A 20,901-nucleotide genomic window follows, 5' to 3' on the forward strand; every position below is an offset into this window, starting at 1 on the left:
TTAACATTGCTTGTCTTTACATTTACATTTCATTTTCATTCCACATTCTTTTCACATTCACACACTCATTCATTTCATATTGCTTTTTTGTAGTTTTTCTTTTCATTTCACATAACTTTTCTTTACTCTTTTAGTGACTTATTGTACTCATTTGTTGCAGACTTTGCATTCTTTAAGACTGTTTTGGAAGGAGTGTATTTGTGGGCTGAGCCAGAGTGGTTAATTTTACATGAGAGTAGAGCGCAAACAGTTCTGTTGTCTAACGACATCCTATTCTCTGTAACAATTTTTCGTACCATGCTAAACACCCTTTCAGAACTTGCATTGCTATGAGGAATGCATAGTAAAGCCTTCATAAGCTTTGGCAGCTCACTGAACCTCATGTCCTTTCCTACCAGGCCCCAAAATTTGTCGATTCTGTCTTCTTGGGGGAGTTGCTTGCTATCTGTCACCTGATAGTCTGTGAATTCCTCCCTCATCTTATCCTCTTTCAGCCTCAACTGGGGGAACAGGGCCCCTAGCCTTTCCACTGTAAAGTAAAACAAGTGTTTGACTGAACATTGCAAATCTAAACAAGTATCAAGTATACTGTGCCAATTATTTATTTGGTTATCAATGGGGAACTGTCCCCAGAGGATGTTATGATGCGATGTAAAGCCCTTGAGACAAATTGTTTGTAAAAATGGGCTGTACAAAGAAAATTGCCTTGCCTTGCCTAACATCAATAGGCTTTATGCCCAGCTCCACCACTTCCTGAACTTAAGCCAGATCCTTTATTTCCTGTCAATTTCTGCACTACAATGGTACTGTTACCACACTGCACATAGCTGTACATACTGTACATATCTGTTTATATGGTTCATACTAAATATCCATATTTTTTCTGTTTTTCTGTAATATATTCTGTTAATACACTGCATATATATATATTGTTCTTACTACTACTATAATGATACTGCCACTACATTGCACATACATGTACCTATTGTTCATACATTGTTCATATTACATAGCCATATTTATTCTGCTCTTATAAGGTTACTGCTAATACACTACACATCCAGGTGTGTCTGACCATTGCTAGGGTGGTTGCTAGGGTAAGTAGTGGAGCTGGGCATAAAGCCTATTGGAAACTCTTTCTATTATCTACCTGTCCCTGGAGTTATGTTAAGGCGAGCTGCAGGGTCCAGCACTTTCAGGTCCCTCAGGAGTGGATGGTCGAGGGGAAAGGTGGAGAACATCTTCTTAAGCACTGCCTCATAGAAGCTTCTCACAATTCTACAACAGCATAAGAGTGAAAAAAATGCATTAGTGGTAATATTTTTAGGCACACTACAGCCCATACTCTCATACTGTCAAAAGATGATATCATAATATAACTACTGGGTAATACACTCACTGAAAGATTTTCTTCTCGGCTGACACAGGGAGCTCAGCGCTTCTCATGAATGCCTTTGTGTCTGCTCCGATAAAGAGATCTTCATCAGCCAACTGATGTCCATCTCCATACTCCACCTCCCTGAGAGGTACACCCACGATTGCCCTGGCTGGTATGAGGTAGCCCAGGATCCTCTTTATCAGCCTGCACATCTCCTCTTCAAGTCCGTGAATTTGTACTCCCTCTGACTGCAAAAAATATCAATGGTCACAACAAAATAACAGTGAAATAAGAATGCTACAATAAACACAAACATTTAATTATATATTATTATTCACTAATTCATTCAATATCATTGACACCCACCTGGAAGGCAATGTTAAATTCAGATAAAGGCTGAATTTAGCACTCAGGAACAGGAAATAGGTCTTCATGATTGGATCACGCAGATGGCTTGCCAGATCACACACTTTAACACTCCTCTCTACTTCCTCATGACTGTTAAAGTAGGCCTAAAGTACATAGAGATACAGCGTATAGTAAACTGCATAGTAAACTGTGTAGATATCTGCTGAGTGGAGTTACCATCCTACCTGTAGTGCATCCCACTGGTTCAGCACCCTCTGGATGCAGGTTAACAGACTTAGCCATCTTGTGCTGCAGTACCTGAGGAGCTTCAGGTGGTCTGAATCAGTGAAGTCTACAAACTCTTTGTAGACTTAACATCTTTTTGCACTGAGAGATAGAAAATTACTCTGTTAGTGGTTGGAATTGTGAGTGAGTGAGTGAGTGACTGAGTGAGTGTGTGTAAAGAATATGAACTGCAGGTCTACTAGGCTACCTTGTTCATGAGCTAGCCACATGCAATGTTGTTACATTGTAACACACACATTAGGCGAGATAAATATCAGGCCTATATGTATGCATTTACCTTTTATCAAAGTGGGTGTATATCCCCACCAGGATGTCTTCCACCGGTACCTGGGCTGCTCTGATGCCACAGCCAGTGGCCAGCTGTACCAGGTGGCAGATGCAGCCAAGGTCCTGGATGTGGGGCTGCCTGGTCTTCAGTCTGCTGATGACCGAGTTATGTTGGCCTTTCATAACACTTGCATTATCAGAGTTAAAGGCAATCAGGTTTTCCCATGGGATGCCTCTTTTTCTATTGGAAACAGGAAGCAATGCCACAAAACGTCTCAGACAAAATGTAAGGTTGTAATTAAATCCAAACTACTAAACATGTCAACAACACAGTGCAGTTCCCCTTACCTTAATGCCTCACTCAGCTTTCCATACAGATTTTCTGCATTTCCTACATTGCATGTAGGCATCTCCAGGAATCTTGTAGCGACCTGCAGAGTGGCCTCATCGTAGAGTCTAGTCAGGATGACGAATTCTTTGTCTGTTGTTGGATTCGTCACACATCAGTGAAAAGGGCTGAGATCGGCATGTTTTGGCCAACTCATCCTGTAGTTCTGCTGCTATGGCACCTGTTGAGTGTCCAGTAATTAGCTAGTAGCCTACAACATGCATGCCATGGGTTGATGCTCAAATGTTAGAATATTCAAACACATTTCAAACCCATTTTATACCGTTTCAGCAAACGTACAGTAGCCCAGCAGTAAGATAGGTAGCTAACGTTATATAGCTAACTTACCTTTGATGAGTTGAGTAGCCTTCGTTTTTCCTGTTGAGTATTTTCGTGCAATAGCAGAGTCCGGGAACATGTCAGCTACACACTTGTTGAAGTCATCATGGAAGGAGAAAGGAATGTTGTTTTTGGCACACAGCATTGCCATTTTTACCTCTGCACTTGTGACCTGGTCTGCCTCAGTGGCATTTCTCGTCACGAATGCTGACATCGCCTGGGCATGTTTTTGTGCCTTCAGCCGGCGCTTGTGCTTGGCGGATTTGTCATGCTGGCAAACATCATTCCTTCCCCGTGTGCGATGCTAAAGTCGCAGTTACAAATTTTACAAAACGCCTGACTGTCCCCCACCCTGCTCTTCTTCAGAGAAATAAATTTGTTGTCCCATTGATCACGGTATTTACACGAGGGTTTTGGTTTTTTGGCAGGAGTGCCTTCCTTCTCTGTCCTGGCGTCCATCATCTGTCTGTTTTTTTCTTCTTTTTTTCCTGTGTTTTTTTCCCCGTGTAGTAGGCTACTGCAGGTGGTAGTTATCGCGAAGCTAGTGACAGAGCTCAGATTTTTTTTGGGGGGACATTTTTTTTTTTAATAACGCAGGTTAAAATACGGGAGATTTACAGGAAAATACTAATACGGGAGGACGGCGGGAAAGAAGGGTAAATTACGGGACTTTCCCGGCCAAAACGGGATACTTGACAGGTATGTTAGGTGGATGGCAGCTTACTTCTGTGATCAGGGCATTTGGGTGGATGTGAGCTTACCTGAGGGGCCTGCGTGTTTGGGTAGACCGCAGCTTGCCTCTGGGATCAGGGTATTTGTGTGAATGTCAGCTTACCCCAAAGAACAAGACAGTTAGATGGAAGGTAGTTTACCTCTGGGATCAGCATGGTTGGGTGAATGACAGATTGCTTCTGGGAACAATGTGTTTGTGTGGTTGGCAGCCTACATCTGGGATCAGGGTGTTTGGGCGGACAGTGGTTTGCCTCTGTGATCAGGGTGCTTGGATGGACAGCAGCTTACCTCTGTGGTTGGGCCGGTTGCATGTTTGGGAGCTTATCTCTAGGGCCAGGGTGTTTCAGTGGACGACAGTTCACGTCTGGGATCAAGGAGTCAGAGTGGATGAAAATGTACCTCTTTTATCAGTGTTTGGGTTTATGTCATCTTAACGCTGGAGTCAAGGCGCTTGGTTGGATGCAGTTGGTTGGATAAGAGCTTTACCTTTGGAATTAGGGCATCTGAGTAGATGACAGCTTAACTCTGCGATCAGGGTCTTTGGGTACATGTCAGCTTAGCTCTGGGGTCACGGTGTTCGGTTGGATGTGAACCTTCCTGTGGAGTCAGGGCGTTTGGGTGAACAGCAGCTCACCTCTGGGGTCAGAGCGCTTGTGTGTAGGGCAGCTTACTACAGCTAACTCTCAATTAGTTTAACTGAATTCATCCAAAAAAATTATATTTCTCTCTATACCTGACACACAAAATACTGTGACTTATATATAATGTGGCATGTTGTAAATGCAACCAGTAATCAGAAGACAGTGTGACATGTGCTGCACACCAGGGCAATTTCAGAATCCCAAATCAGATCTGTAGTTAACACCAAGCTATGGTAAACCAAGTGGCAACTATATACATGTATGGAAATCACACAACCCGAAAAACATATTAATGCACAGGTATTTCTGACTCACTATCAAAAACGATGTAAACTTCCCTGTAGTAGTTAATAGATTAACAGACACAAAAAACCCAGAGGTACACCAACGAAAACACAGTGCAATGCTAGTACTGTACCAACTAGCAAGAACTAGCTAACCAGCTAAAAAGTCGCAATTAACTTCTAAATGATCGAAACCCAGCTACCCCCAGCTATTACCACGAAACATACATGTATTAGTTTAATAAAGTTTAAGCAGAAATTATCAAAATAAATCCGGCTTTGTTTGCCGGAGCTCGAACGTCGGACATCTCTTAGTCAAAGGGCGCGAACTTCGGCCGGTTTGTGGCAAAGTAACCATGACAACCACCTGCGGCTGGCGCCACACGACGTCATTGACCGCAGTCAGACTCTCGCGTGTTTATGTCTGACTGACGTGCGCCGCCATAATGAGATTTAGCAGTACTAACGTTAAAAAAGCTCTTACCAACCTCATTTCACTATATCCTATGCACGGCGATTTATCTAGCTTTCTTAGAATGGCCAAATAATTTTTGTGCTCGTGCTCTGAGTCCATGAATTATGTCCTGCATATAAATGTATAGTGGCAGTACATTTAAACAACTGGATCGCATTGTAATCATATGTAGACATCACACCTCTCCGGGAAGTTCCGTGAGTCTCCTGCAAATGGACCACAGCTCCCTCACACCCCCCGAATGATGTACAGCATCCCGGAAATCTTCTCTCGTCAACGCACTGAATTACGACGGCCAATATTATGTATTATTTTGACAATAATATAAGTAGATTATTCTTTTACTATATGTAAATTCCTTAATTATATTCCATTGCTACTTTACAAAAGCCTTCAGGGAGTTTGGTCTTTTCATGACAACTAAACAAGTGTTTAACCAGTGTTTACCTGATTTTCTGATACAGAAAATGAAATGACACTTGTTAAACTCACATGAACGTACTTTTTACAGCCGTTTAAACCGCCATGAGCAATGCTGAAATCACTGTTACAAACAGTTCAGCGCGTAACATTGTCATTATTTTCAACCATATTAAACAAGGATACGCTTTTGTGTAGTCTGAGGTGAAATGCATTTTATATTTTCGCTTTTTGGGACACTCCCCCTGTGCTGACAGAAGTAAACTTTGTTTTAAATTGTAATCTGGTTTAATTTGTTATTACCATTAGCTGGCATTACTACTTAATTTTCAATAGATTCATTTGCTTTTGATTAATTTCATATGTGTTATATTTATATTTAATATTATTTACATTGCAGAATGCAAGGGATTTTATTTGATTAAGGGTTGTTTCCTTTAAATATTTTGCATATATTTTAACTGTTTCGGACGTATATTTTATACGTCATTTCCTGTGTGCTGGCGGGAGAGGAATAAGTTTGGCGAGCGGCACTGGAGTTGTAGACTGCATGAAAAATTAAGAGAATATCCATTAGCAAGGATTTTCAAACATTCCCTCTTAGCTCACAAGCAGGCAAAAGTGGTATGTTGTACTTTGAGTTTATCGTTGTATGTATGTTATTGTTAGCAAATATGTAATATGTATTTTCTTTGTATTTGTCCTGTATCTTTAGTTCTACGGTGTTTACGTCAGTGCTAAGTGTGCTGTAATTAAACATCAGTGTGCAAGACGCTTGGAACTTCGCTTTGTGACTAAGAGCGGCATAGTAGAACACTTCTCTGCTTCGGCGAAAGCTCCGAGAGCAAGTCCAGTGAAGCTACGCGCGAAGTGCAGAAGTCGGCGAGCGATCGAGAGAGAGAGAGACGCTGCACGCAAGTCATGGGAAATGCCACATTTGGAGCGGTAACATTTGAATAAATAAGCAAGCAGACAAGAGAAGGCAAAGCAAGAACCTTGAATTTGGGTCTTGGAAGTAGCGCAAGTACTTGTAAACTGCAGCTAAGGTTTCAATTGTGCCGTATCTTATTTGTGCTTAAAGGCAAATGTGAATATTTATGTTGTCCGTAACTAGCAAACTAGTAAAGTAATCATAAATACCTTATTTCTGAATTAGCCAATTTAAGGTTTTCGCGTGAAATATTTAATCATTCATATAACTTCATGCAAGTGTGTCATTTATATTAATATTGTTCTAAGGACATGTTTAACATTTTCCACTGTTTGACCTTTATAGATTCATTGTGATTTTCAAGTATTTAATTCTAGCATTTATAATTTGATATGTTTATGTAAGGGTTTACCTAAGGCAATTTAAGTTATATTTATGCACTTATTGAAAGCAACTAGCAACTTGAAAGGGGCACATTTCAACTGAATTCACGTAGTTAAGGTATTTGTCGCAACACATTTTAACATGTCAACCACTAAGGAGGAAATACTGCAGTCCATTCATCAAGTAAGCCTTCAAGACCCTTCCGCAGAAGGTGGCGATGCAGAGCACCTCGCCCTACCACAGCAGGCTGAACCCAGTAAAGATACTGAAGAAGCTGCTCAAGACAGTCAGCACCAGTCAGAGACAGTTAACATACAACAGATTCCAGATTTCAGGAGAAGCCAACGCATACGTAAACTCACAGAAAAGGGAAAAGAGCTGCTAGATGCCAAATTAAATGATCTAAAAAGGGATTTTGAAAGGATGTATGGAAGGTGGAAGTATCACGTCAACGGTTTGAAAAGATCCATTAAGAACAATGATGATGCAGATTTAATTAATGAGGTTGCGAACATGATTAATACCATCCAGTCTGATGTCGATAATATTTATGACAAAATCAGAGATATTACAAGCCCAGAACCTGAAATCCGAAGAAAAAATTACACATGTCATGCGATCACTAGGGTTGCCAACGAAAAGGTCCGATGCTACCTCGATGGAGTCTCTGACTTTGAAATCTTATCCTGGCCTGATGCTGAGTCAGTGTTTGACACCACAGTGTCCAGTGTCATCTCTGCAACTACCAGTAAGTCAAGGACTGGTTCTAAGGGGTCCAAGCAATCTTTCTACAAGTTACTACAGAAAAAACATCAAGCAGCGGCTGATGTAGCAGCCACGCAAGAAATAATTAAAATAATGAAGACACAACATCAGTATGAGGAGGAAATTCGAAATCTTGAGGTGGAGGAGCAAAGGTTAATGGCAGAGAGAGAAGTTGAAGAAAGGGAAATTGAAGTGGAGAAGGCAAGAAAAAGAGCTCAATTTATCTCAGAAAGCACAGCTAGAAAATTGAGGTTGGAAGAGAAAAGGAAAGAAGTTGAACAGTTGAAGGAATTGAAAAGGCAAAATGTGGCACAAGCAAGGCTACAAGTATATGCCGAAAGCATTAACGGTGATGAGGAAGAAAGCTTAACTCCTCCTCCCTCTCAGCAAAGCCAAGAGGTTTATCCTACTCAACCAAATTTACCAGTCTTTCTCCCTCAACCAGTTATACCCACCCAAGCTTCTTCCCTGCATCCTCCTATGTTCACCTCAGTTTCTTCTCCACAACGAAACAGGTTTTTAGAAACTCCAACCCCACCACCAGCCACGTTTGCTACCTCTCATGAATCTTCTAACGACCTCGTGAGAACACTTGCTGAAGCAATTACAGCTAATCGCATTCCTATTCCTGAACCTATTGTTTATTTAGGAGATCCGCTAAAATACAATGACTGGAAGCTGTCCTTCCAGACACTAATTGATCGTAAGAACCTGCCAACTCAAGAGAAACTGTTTTTTCTGCGTAAGTATGTTGGTGGGCCAGCAAAGAGAGCAATTGAAGGTCATTTTCTGGTTGGAACAGAAACTGCTTATCGTGCTGCTTGGGACATACTTGATGAAAGATTTGGTAATCCATTTGTAATTGGCAAGTCGTATCGAGACAAGATACAATTATGGCATAAGATTAACCCCAAAGACAGTAATGATCTACGCGAATTTGTAGATTTTCTGAGCAGCGTTGAATCTGCCATGCCCTACGTTCAAGGTCTACAAGCTCTAGATGACTGTATTGAAAACCAAAGGATCGCATCCAAGTTACCAGATTGGTTGAGTTCACGATGGAACAGAACAGTCACAAAGTTCCAGGATGAACACATGAGGTTCCCTGATTTCAAATATTTTGTAGCATTTCTCAACAAAGAAGCCCGAATTGTGTGCAACCCTATCACATCTTTGCAAGCGATGAAGTCATCGGATCATGAAAGGACTCAACGGACCCGCAACTTTGGTGCCAAAACGTTTACCACTAATTCCTCCGAGAGGATAAAATTCATGTGCATCTTTTGCAAGAAACAAGGCCACACTCTCCATAGTTGTCGCAAGCTTATGAGTAGGCCAGTTGAAGAAAGAGTTAAATTTGTACAATTGGAGAAGTTATGTTTTGGCTGTCTGAAGGGTGGCCATAACTCCAAAAGCTGCGCATCCAGAAGCGTATGTGAAAAATGTTCAAAACGTCACCCCACATGCCTACACCAAGATCGTGAGAAGAAGGATAAAGAACAAAGACTAAGAACCTATCAAGAACAATTAAAGCTGAACCAAGAGTCTAAAGAAAGGGGATCTGAATCAGCAACAATGCAAGAATCTAAGCAAGCAACCTCCAACAGAGTTGTACAAGAAAGAGGTAACACCCATACCTCACCAATTGTTCCAGTTTACGTTTCAACAGTGACTGAACCAGATAAGGAAATTCTGGTGTATGCATTGCTTGATAGCCAGAGTGACACTGCATTCATCCTCAAGGACATATCGGAGATGCTGAATGCCAAGAAAGAATGTCCATCCATCCATCCATTTTCCAAACCGCTTATCCTATCGGGTCGCGGGGGGTCCGGAGCCTATCCCGGAAGCAATGGGCACGAGGCTGGGAACAACCCAGGATGGGGGGCCAGCCCATCGCAGGGCACACTCACACACCATTCACTCACACAGGCACACCTATGGGCAATTTAGCGACTCCAATTAGCCTCAGCATGTTTTTGGACTGTGGGGGGAAACCGGAGTACCCGGAGGAAACCCCACGATGACATGGGGAGAACATGCAAACTCCACACACATGTGACCCAGGCGAAGACTCGAACCTGGGTCCCAGAGGTGTGAGGCAACAGTGCTAACCACTGCACCACCATGCCGCCCCAAGAAAGAATGTGTGAAGCTTAAAATTTCCACTATAACTTCAAAAACAAAGGTTGTGTCATGCCAAAAAATGAAAGGACTTCAAGTTAGAGGTATTAAATCTGAAACAAAAATCAAGCTCCCGACCACCTATACAAGAAATTACATACCTGTGAATAGATCTCACATACCCACAAGTGAAACGGCACGATCCTGGCCTCATCTGGAACACTTAGCGGATGAAATGTCTCCTGAACTTGACTGTGAAGTAGGATTGTTAATTGGTTATAATTGTCCCCAAGCCTTACTTCCCAGAGATGTCATCAGTGGCAAAGAAGACCAGCCGTTTGCACTGAAATCTGTGTTGGGATGGAGTATCGTTGGTTACAATAATTCCAGCAATAACTATGAAGATGAAATAGGTGTAAGTCACCGTATCATCTCCAAACAAGTTTTGCCAAGCATCACACCATCTAGCAAGCTCAAGTCTGACGTACACTTTGTCTTTAGAAGTCAAATAAGGGAAATGTTCGCTCTGACAGATATAATTAAACTCATTGATTCAGATTTTAATGAACGAACTAGTGAAATTTTAATATCACAAGAAGATATTCAGTTTTTAGCAAAGCTGAAAGAAGGGATCAAACAAAGACAAGATGGGCACTATGAGATGCCATTGCCCTTTAAGGAAGAAAGGCCAAATCTGCCAAACAACAAGGCTTGTGCTGAACACCGGTTAAAGTGTTTGAAAAAACGTCTGATAAAGGATGAACGATACTACAAGGACTATGTGGCTTTCATGAAGGATATTTTAGTGCAAGGCAATGCTGAAAGGGTTCCAGAGATGGAGTTAAACAATCAGCCGGCATGGTATATCCCTCATCACGGGGTTTATCACCCCCAGAAGCCAGGCAAGATCCGTGTTGTCTTCGACTGTTCTGCAAGATTTCAGAATACATCACTGAATGAACATCTGCTGACTGGACCAGATCTCACAAATGCCCTTGTAGGGGTCTTGTGTCGTTTCCGGAAAGGGAAGGTGGCCATTATGTGTGATGTGAAGCGAATGTTTCACCAATTCAATGTTGCACCACAAGATCAGGATTACCTCAGATTCCTATGGTGGGAGGAAGGCAACATGGAAGCACCACCATCAGTGTTTCGTATGAAGGTACATCTGTTTGGCGCTGCCTCTTCCCCGGGGTGTGCAAATTTTGGCCTTAAGCATCTTGCTGCGCAGGGTGAAGACAAATTTAGTCAAGCTACAGTGAAGTTTATACAACGTAATTTTTATGTTGACGATGGTTTGACTAGTATGGACTCTGAGGTAGAAGCAATCCAGCTTGTGAGAGAAGCAAGAGATCTCTGTAACAGTGGGAGACTCTGCTTGCACAAATTCATGACCAACAATAAAGATGTAAGTAGCACAATTCCAAGGGAGGAATGCGCAGAAGGCACAACTGACATGGATATGGCTCTAGGAGAACCCAAAATTGAAAGGGCGCTTGGGGTCCAGTGGTGCATAGCTTCAGACACTTTACAATTCAGAGTATTAGTGAAGGAAAATCCATTTACCCGAAGAGGAGTGCTGTCTACAGTGGCCTCTATTTTTGATCCTCTTGGGTTTGTAGCCCCTTTCATATTGATTGGGAAAAGGATTCTACAAAGGATGTGTCAAGATAAGATGGATTGGGACGAGCCACTTCCTAACGACCTTAGGCTGCCTTGGGAAGCTTGGCTGCAAGACCTCCAAAACCTGTCTTCAGTACAGATACCAAGGTGGTATGTACCATTCACATCCACTGAAGTTCAACAGTATGAACTACATCATTTTTCTGATGCTAGTGTGTCCGGCTATGGAGGGTGTTCATACCTCCGAGCTGTGACAAAGTCTGGAGGAGTCCACTGTGCTCTTGTTATGGGGAAAGTGAGAGTTGCAACAATTCCAAGATTGGAGCTCTCAGCTGCAGTTGCAACCGTGAGAATGAGTGATTTGCTCAAGAAAGAACTGGAGCTGGAAAATGCCCATGATTACTTTTGGACCGACTCCAAGGTTGTTCTCGGTTATATTAACAATGACGCTAGGCGATTCCACGTGTTTGTGGCAAATAGAGTTCAGCGCATCCGGTCGAGCACAGAACCCAGCCAATGGAACTATGTTGCCTCAGAAAACAATCCAGCTGACCACGCCTCTCGAGGACTCACTGCGAGGGAGCTCGTAGAGTCAAACTGGTTTACGGGACCAGATTTTTTGTGGCAAAGAGAATTCCCTAAAGAGAAAGAGACTAAGGCAGGAGAGATTCATGAAGATGACCCAGAACTCAAAAGAGCCCAGGTTTACATAACTGAAGCAGAGGAAAGGAGATCTTTATCAGATCATCTGAAAAGGTTCTCCGATTGGAAGAGGGTGATTAAAGCCATAGCAAGACTCAAACGCCATGCAAGGATAGTAAAGGGTTTGACACAAAAATCTAATGAAGCTAGTACTCTTGAGGAAAGAATGGATGCTGAACGGTTCATAATTCGTACGGTTCAAGGAGAAGTGTTTAGTGATGAAATTAAGTCTCTAAAGCAAGGGAAGGAAGTATCTTTGAATAAATCAACCAAATTACACAAGTTAAACCCATTTGTAGACAACCATGGTATCCTGAGAGTGGGAGGAAGATTAACACAAGCCGCACTCCATCCTCATGTTAAACACCCAGCCATCCTTCCAAAAGGGCATCACGTGTCTCGGTTACTTATAAAACACTGCCATGAAAGGGTCAAGCATCAAGGTCGTGGAATGACCATTAATGAAGTACGTTCCAATGGAATTTGGATTCTAGGATGTAGCAATGAAGTCTCATCCCTCATTTATAAATGCATAAGGTGCAGGAAGTTGAGAAGGGGTAATCAAGAACAAAAAATGGCTGACCTACCACCAGAAAGGATGGAAGCCACCCCTCCATTCACTTATAGTGGAATGGACTGCTTTGGACCATTTTACATTAAGGATGGGAGAAAGGAGCTGAAAAAATATGGGCTACTATTTACCTGCATGTGCTCAAGGGCTGTCCACTTGGAAGTATTGGATGACCTTAGTACTGATGCCTTCATAAATGCGCTTCGCTGCTTTGTTGCTATTCGCGGCAATGTAAGTAAACTTCAAAGCGACCAAGGCACCAATTTCGTAGGTGCAAGAAAGGAATTCTTGGAATTGATGAAGAGAATGGAACCAGAACGTGTGAAGGAGTTGGGATGCAACTTTGTTATGAACCCACCCGCTTCCAGCCATATGGGCGGTGTCTGGGAGAGGCAGATCCGGACTGTACGGAGCGTCTTAACTGCGATCTTAGACCAGTTTGCCAGAAGACTGGACAGCTCCTCATTAAGAACCTTCATGTATGAAGTGATGGCCATCGTGAACAGCCGACCATTATCAACAGAACACCTTAACGATCCGACAGGACCAGAGCCCTTAACACCGAATCACTTGCTGACGATGAAATCCTCAATTATCGCACCACCACCTGGACAGTTCGTGAGGGAAGACCTTTACCTTCAGAAGAGATGGAAAAGAGTTCAGTTTCTAGCAAATGAATTCTGGGTTCGGTGGAGGAAAGAATACCTTTTAAATTTGCAACAGAGAAGTAAATGGAACAAGAACCAAAGAAACACCAAAATAAATGACATTGTCCTACTCCAGGATGATGCTACACCACGGAATCAGTGGAAGATGGCCAAGGTGGTTGAAGTCTTCCCAGGAAGTGATGGAAGGGTCAGAAGGCTTAAACTATTGATGAGTGATACAACACTAGATAGTAAGGGCACACGCACAAGTAAACCTGTTTATCTTGAAAGACCTATACATAAAACGGTACTGTTACTTGAAGCTGATTAAATTTAAGCATAAAGTTTTCCATATGTAGTTTAAGTGCGGTCATTCATTGAGATTTTGTATAATGTTCCTGTCAAAACACTTAATTTAACTCAGGTTCTGTTAAAAATCACACGTTGTGTGATGGTGGGAGTGTGCTGACAGAAGTAAACTTTGTTTTAAATTGTAATCTGGTTTAATTTGTTATTACCATTAGCTGGCATTACTACTTAATTTTCAATAGATTCATTTGCTTTTGATTAATTTCATATGTGTTATATTTATATTTAATATTATTTACATTGCAGAATGCAAGGGATTTTATTTGATTAAGGGTTGTTTCCTTTAAATATTTTGCATATATTTTAACTGTTTCGGACGTATATTTTATACGTCATTTCCTGTGTGCTGGCGGGAGAGGAATAAGTTTGGCGAGCGGCACTGGAGTTGTAGACTGCATGAAAAATTAAGAGAATATCCATTAGCAAGGATTTTCAAACATTCCCTCTTAGCTCACAAGCAGGCAAAAGTGGTATGTTGTACTTTGAGTTTATCGTTGTATGTATGTTATTGTTAGCAAATATGTAATATGTATTTTCTTTGTATTTGTCCTGTATCTTTAGTTCTACGGTGTTTACGTCAGTGCTAAGTGTGCTGTAATTAAACATCAGTGTGCAAGACGCTTGGAACTTCGCTTTGTGACTAAGAGCGGCATACCCCCTCTATCATGACGCTCCACGGAACCGATACCTTCGGTTCTCTAGGAGTTAAATAAAAGCCCGCCCGCACTGAAATCTGATTGGCTTATTTTGCTAAGTAAACCAATCAGGATGCTGTCTCTCTAGCATGGGCTTACATGAACAGTCACACACTCAGGGATCCACACGTGCCTACGTTCTCTCTTTCTCTCTTTCTCTCTATCTCTCTCTCTCTCTCTCTCTCTCGCTCATTCCGTCATGCGCTCTACTGTCTCACGTGCATGCTCTTGTTTGCTTGCGCTCTTTTCCGGGATATTTCATTCAATTTAGGGGCATCAGGGAGCCACTGTCAATATGCGGGAGACTTGGGACGTCTTATTTGTACTATAATGATAACTGATAATTTTCAGGGAGCTGTAATGATATTCTAAATTGTGCAGGGTTATATAAGTACTGTGAAGCTGTCGTTATCTAGTTAAATGTTTACAAATATTTATTATTTTATAATATTTCATGTATATTTTCAAGTTATTCACACCTTATTGTACCATCCGTCCATGCATACTTTACTGTAAAATCAGAAAGATAAACCTTTAGAAAAATAATCGATTCTACAACTTAACTTACCGCTGTCCAATTACACATCCATATTTTATTGCTGCAGATAACTGAGGTAGGTGTGGTATATAACGCTGAAGGTTAGATGTATAGTACAATAACATATGTACAACATGTGGTCATTTCAGTCAGACAAACGTTTAAAATGGAAAACGAGCTTTATATTTTTATATTTATATTTAATTTCCAAAGCACGTCTTAGTCGAAGTACTACACTGCCATCTATTGGACAAGTCGGGTTACTGAATTGTGAAATTTGTCTTAAATCATGTTTTTTTAGGACCACTAAAAGAGGATTATCAGTATGAAGGTTTATCAATAAAAATAATTTATTAAAATAAATATTACAGGACTCTCCCTGAAAATAAGGTGTTCTTAGCTTCCAAAGCCAATGACACATTCTAGTGATTTTCCAGGAGACTGGACCTAACTAACCTGAGGCCTTATGAAAAACAATCAATCAGCTCATGTTGAAGCTCACAAGGTGTGGAGAACAAGAAAGACAAGTAAGGGAGAAAGGCAAGGTGCAGAGCATACACAAGCAGTGTAGCGGCACATCCGTTATAGTGTATGATTAAAAATACATCATTTCTCACAGTAATAGTGGCCCATTGCTCCTACTGTAGCCTCACACCTCCAGGGTCGTGGGTCCAATCTGCACCCCTGCTGTAATAAACAGTGAAATTATCACAGTAACACTGTTTATCAGTAAAATAGTACAATACTGTAGAAAATAGGGCAATATTTATGAGAACCTTGCCGATAAAATGCAGCAATGCACTGTAATTCAGTACGTAAACTGCAAATAAATAAACTGTAGAATTAGCTCAAATTAAATGATGTAACAATTTGCACTCGCTTTTTTGGGTTGAATTTAAACCCTTCTTAAGTAAAGTATACGCCTATTCTAGGAAACATTTTAAATAAATCAAGTTAAAGTCTGGGGCGGCATGGTGATGCTGTGGTAGGCACTGTTGCCTCACACCTCTGGGACCCGGGTTCGAGTCTCCGCCTGGGTCACATGTGTGCGGAGTTTGCATGTTCTCCCCATGTCGTCGTGGGGTTTCCTCCGGGTACTTCGGTTTCCCCCCACAGTCCATAAACATGCTGAGGCTAATTGGAGTTGCTAAATTGCCCATAGGAGTGCATGTGTGAGTGAATGGTGTGTGAGTGTGCCCTGCGATGGGCTGGCCCCCCATCCTGGGTTGCTCCCTGCCTCATGCCCATTGCTTCTGGGATAGGCCCCGGACCCCCCGCAACCCAGTAGGATAAGTGGTTTGGAAAATGGATGGATGGAAGTTAAAGTCTACCTACTGTCACAGTACCATCCTATGATATTTACTCAAATCAGTTAAGGCAGCATATTTATACTCACTCGTTTGGGTAAATTGGGTTATTATTTTTTATGAGTAAAGTAAACCCAAGTTTAGCAAATAACACGCCTAATGTATTTAAAGGGCCCTCTTCAGCATCCAACACAAAGTAGTACCAGGTTTGATGCAAGGGTTTTTGCCAGCATGGCCTGATACAGTTTTCTGTCCCTTTGGGAGTAAAGGTCTTAGCTCAGGAGCTCATTAACATGTGGCTATTCTGCCAAGGCTGGGCTGTTCTGCAGCTGTGGTATATTTCACCCACCGTTATGAAGGAAATTCTGCCAAATACTGACCTTGCAAGATGTTCTCTGTTGAGATTTTAAAAATAAAACAACTGTGTTGCTCATGTAATGCTTTTCTGGGGTGATGTCTTTGTTAATGTACGGCCATTTTGATTACCTGCACTTGGCCTTCTAGCCTTGTATTTGCAGAAATGAGCTAAGGCAGTGATATTCTTTGCTATGTGGATTCTGGAACTGCCCACTATCCTGTAGACCAATAGTGCTGGATTTATATTTGCATAGCATAGATTTTTAATTCACTTTCATAATGTTGAATAGGACAAGTGCATAAAACCTAATTAAAATTGAAATATTAAAAGAGCAAAACGATTTGATTTGCCACTAGGGGAGCTCTCACCTTCTCTCAGCCCTGCTAAATTTTGTTGCGTAGTCAAACAAGCTTTATAATCTGTGTCAATGAGCACTGCCTTACCGGAAATGCTTTCCCTGGAAATTATTCTAAACTTGTATTACGTATTTCAGGCGAAATACTTGAAAGTGAATTAGATTTATTAACTCCTAGATTTATGACTCCTGAGATTAGGCATTTTAAATGAACTGAGCTTATTGAGTATTAATTAAATTAATTCAGGGACATTGCAGTTCATTTCCTATGAAAAGTTACTTAAGCTAAATCCACTTACATCGTTTAGAGTGTTTAATAACATATTCAAGTTCAAGCAACTTGAAAAACTGAGCTTTTCAACTTAAATCATTTGAGGCAAGCAATTTCCTCTGATTTGAGTAAACTCGACCTAGCAAGGTTTACAGCGTGATTGAGCTTCAGCTTCGTTTATTCAAAATATTTAATTTCCTAAATTTGGGTATACTTTTCTTTAAAAAAAATCTGTTTAAATATACCCCAAAATAAATGAGTGCAAAAATGCTGCCTTATTTAATTAGTGCAAATCCCACAAGTCTTTCCAGTGTTATTATAATAGTAACATACTGTAAAATTAATAGTAAAATAATATCTCTCCTGCCTGTAGTTTGCTGTAAATTTACATGACAATTTTTTGCTTTTATTTTAAGGGGCCAGGCTTGTAGCTGAGTAGCTCCATGTCTTTGGGCTCTTGAGCAAAGCCCTTGATTCCCAACGGGGCAGAAGATGTGCATCAGGCTTGTGTGAGCAAAGACACTTGCATGGTACTGCTTTGTATCAGATGCTGATTATGGACCTTTAATTGGCATTGGGGAAATTACTTGTTAAACTTGAGTTTATTATACTGGTAAAAAAGATGCACCCAAATTTCCCAAAATAAGTGAGTGTCATTGAAAGAATTAAAAGAAGAATTAAAAGTGGAAATAAACTATTATTTAAGAAATATTCCTTGGAACAACAAACTGCAGAAAACTGTGAATTTACAATGTTTTTGGAAGGAAGAGTCTGTTAACGGAAAATGTGCCGGTAATTTTCTTCCAGTACATTTTCCATTTTTTGACAGATTCTTTTTTTTTTACAGTGCAGGTGATAAAATCCTTTCAGAACCTTTCAGATGCCTTAGTTTAAGATATATATACTTTTTTCAGTAATTTAATTTGACATTATTTTATTTATTTTGGCATTTAAAAGTCTTTTCTTCAAAAAAAAAATATATGTACATAAATGCACTAAAGGGTTTTGTCAGTAGTTGTATGTGTGATGCCTGGTTACGACAGAAGAGACAGACCCCGTAATGCAGTGTCCAACTGGTTTAATGATCAAACCAGAAACAAGCAGGGTCAAAGGGAGAATCCGAAGTCGTGGTCATGGGGCAGGTAAGAGGTCGGTGTACAGGAAGGTCAGTCCTACTTGGAGTGACGGGACAAGACGACGATGGGAAGGGGGACACGAAGCAGATGGAGGAGCAGGGCAGGATGGAGCAGGCAGGTAGGGCAGGCAGGCGGATGGAACAGGCGAGACAGACAGGGCAGGCGGAACAGCAGGGCAGGATGGAGCAGGCAGGTAGGGCAGGCAGGCAGATGGAGCAGGCGAGACAGGCAGGGCAGGCGGAACAGCAGGGCAGGATGGAGCAGGCAGGATGGAGCAGGCAGGTAGGGCAGGCAGGCGGATGGAACAGGCGAGACAGACAGGGCAGGCGGAACAGCAGGGCAGGATGGAGCAGGCAGGGGAAGGCAGGCGGATGGAACAGGCGAGACAGACAGGGCAGGCGGAACAGCAGGGAGGGACACAGCAGGCAGGGCGATCAGAGAAAACAAGAGACAGAGAATTGCTCGCTATGGCACATTAGAAGAATGGCAACAATACGTCACAATGAGCGTAGAACTTCAACAGCTTTATGACCCAGAGCGATTAGCTGACGATTGTCTGTCGGTGCTCGGTCCCACCCTTGTGGGCGTGACAGTATGAAGTTCAATCATTAAAAATGTTCCTAAAAAGGAAACCTATGAGTTTTAAGAGACCTGTCTATGTTTTCTGTTTTGAATAGTTACTATTGCTCTTTAATAAGACAAAAGTATTTCTTATCCGATTACCCAATCAATCGATAGAATAATCGATTACTAAAATAATCGATAGCTGCAGCCCTATCAAGTTAAATTAACCCTGTCAGCAGAATTATGACGACCTGGACACACTTTCTGTACCACCTTCTTGGTTTTATCCGTCTGTGGCTACCAAAAGAAGCCATATAAGCTCAATTACCACCAGAGTTTTCCCCATATGCAAATACACAAGTGGTGCTGCACTGTACAGAAATCTTTTGTCAAACACCATCATCTCTTGTTCTGCAAAGTGAGGTGTTTTCCAGTTACAAGTCACCCACCACTTTCAAGGCCATGATTGGCATGGCCCCCCATGGTCCCATCACCTTTGTTTCTCCACTGTATGCGGGTTCTATGAGCGATAGAGGACTCCAGGACTTAAATAGGACGTGACTAATTAGGACGTGACGCGACGCAGCTCGTCGGCTCCTCATGTGTGCCACGCACCCTGATTACCCACGTGTGCTTCCCTGATCGTCTCCATCTGTGTCTGCTTATTTTGATTAGTCACGTCCTATTTAAGTCCTGGTCTTACCTGTTCCCCTTGTCCGTCATTGTGGATCTCTTGTGGTTATGGTGTGGTTTCGTGTTGTTCTATGGTCCCAGTTCCATAATTAAACCCGTAGTTTGCCCGATTTTGCCTGTCTTGCCTAGTCTTCGCACGCCTGCCCGCACGATCACCGCTGCTCTGCTCGCCCCAGATCGTGACTATATATATATACACACACACACACACACACACACACACAGTGAATTCAGTCAGGTCAGTGAATTCAAGCATAGTACTGCGATAGGATGCCACCTGTGCAATAAGTCCATCTGTGAGATTTCCTAGCTACTAAATATTCCACACTCAACTGTTGGAACTGATGGAAAAATTCGGAACAACAGCAACTCAGCCATGAAGTGGTAGGCCACATAAAATGACATCACAGTGCGGGCCTGTTTGAGGAGCTGTCTGTATGCTGGGTAGAGGAATGGAGACCGTCCAAAGTGGGGACCAGGTACAACCTTGTACGCCTCCTTCACATAGCTATGCATGTGTGTTTTTTTCCCATGTAGGAAATGTAAGGTGTTGTTGGTATGCTGGTATCACAGTCCCTAAGTTACAATGATTAAAATCACCAGTTACTGTAAACACTGTATCATTATGTTTGTTTTCTTGTGCGCTTATAGCCTCATTCAATGTGCCCAATGCTGCCGTGCAGTTTGCATGTGGAGGAATGTAAACAGGCAGAATGAAAGCAGCGTTAAACTTCCTAGGCCAATAAAATTGTCCGCATTTCAGCATTCAGTGCTCCACATCACTTGAACAGTGTTTACATCACTTGAACAGTGACAGTTCGAGTACCACTGGTTGTTGATGTAAATGCAGATTCACCCCCTACTGAGTTTGCCAGATACTACTGTGCAGTCCCCGTGATGAATGGAGTGAGTCTGTAGCCAGACAGCTGATTCTACAATATTGTCCTTGTCATGATATTAGAATAATTAGATTAATCCGCATGTCGAAGGGTATTGTGGTATGGAAATGAGTCCCGGTAAAACGTGTTAATGGAAGAACCCCAGTGCACAATAAAGGCTACATAGAACCCATGGTCGTCTGTTTTATTTAAAAGCTCATCATAAAACATGGTGTCAGAAGTTGGTTGTTAAAATAATAGAACAAAATAAACAACTTACTGAAGAAAAAAAATAATGGAAGGGTTAAAGCCGCCGTCAGGACTTGATTTACGCACTGGCAACGTTTCCGAAAATTGGAGAAGATTTCGACAGCGGTTTGAGTTGTATCTAGCTGTTACTGGAGGTGCTAAC

The 20,901-nt window shown here is 41.8% G+C and overlaps 1 protein-coding gene and 1 long non-coding RNA gene across 3 annotated transcripts; one reads left to right on the forward strand and one right to left on the reverse strand.

Moving 5' to 3' along the window:
* Positions 1 to 1,373: 1,373 nt before the first annotated feature.
* LOC125721967 (uncharacterized) lies at positions 1,374 to 4,096 on the reverse strand. Of its 2 annotated transcripts, XR_007386015.1 has the most exons (7): positions 3,788 to 4,096; positions 3,036 to 3,117; positions 2,648 to 2,868; positions 2,310 to 2,540; positions 1,972 to 2,113; positions 1,745 to 1,890; positions 1,374 to 1,626 (listed from the first exon to the last, which is right to left on the reverse strand). It is a non-coding gene; the product is annotated as an uncharacterized LOC125721967 (long non-coding RNA). The 2 variants fall into 2 exon arrangements; XR_007386014.1 differs by lacking the exon at positions 3,788 to 4,096 and having other exon boundaries at positions 3,036 to 3,274.
* Positions 4,097 to 5,828: 1,732 nt separating this feature from the next.
* On the forward strand, positions 5,829 to 20,315 carry LOC125722023 (uncharacterized). Its single transcript, XM_048998272.1, has 3 exons — positions 5,829 to 6,202; positions 6,294 to 9,435; positions 20,263 to 20,315. Exons 2-3 carry the CDS (start codon positions 7,035 to 7,037, stop codon positions 20,313 to 20,315), a joined length of 2,454 nt encoding a protein of 817 aa, XP_048854229.1. The 5' UTR covers positions 5,829 to 6,202; positions 6,294 to 7,034.
* Positions 20,316 to 20,901: the final 586 nt, after the last annotated feature.

Source organism: Brienomyrus brachyistius, unplaced genomic scaffold, assembly GCF_023856365.1.
Source record: "Brienomyrus brachyistius isolate T26 unplaced genomic scaffold, BBRACH_0.4 scaffold36, whole genome shotgun sequence".
Classification (NCBI taxonomy): domain Eukaryota; kingdom Metazoa; phylum Chordata; class Actinopteri; order Osteoglossiformes; family Mormyridae; genus Brienomyrus; species Brienomyrus brachyistius.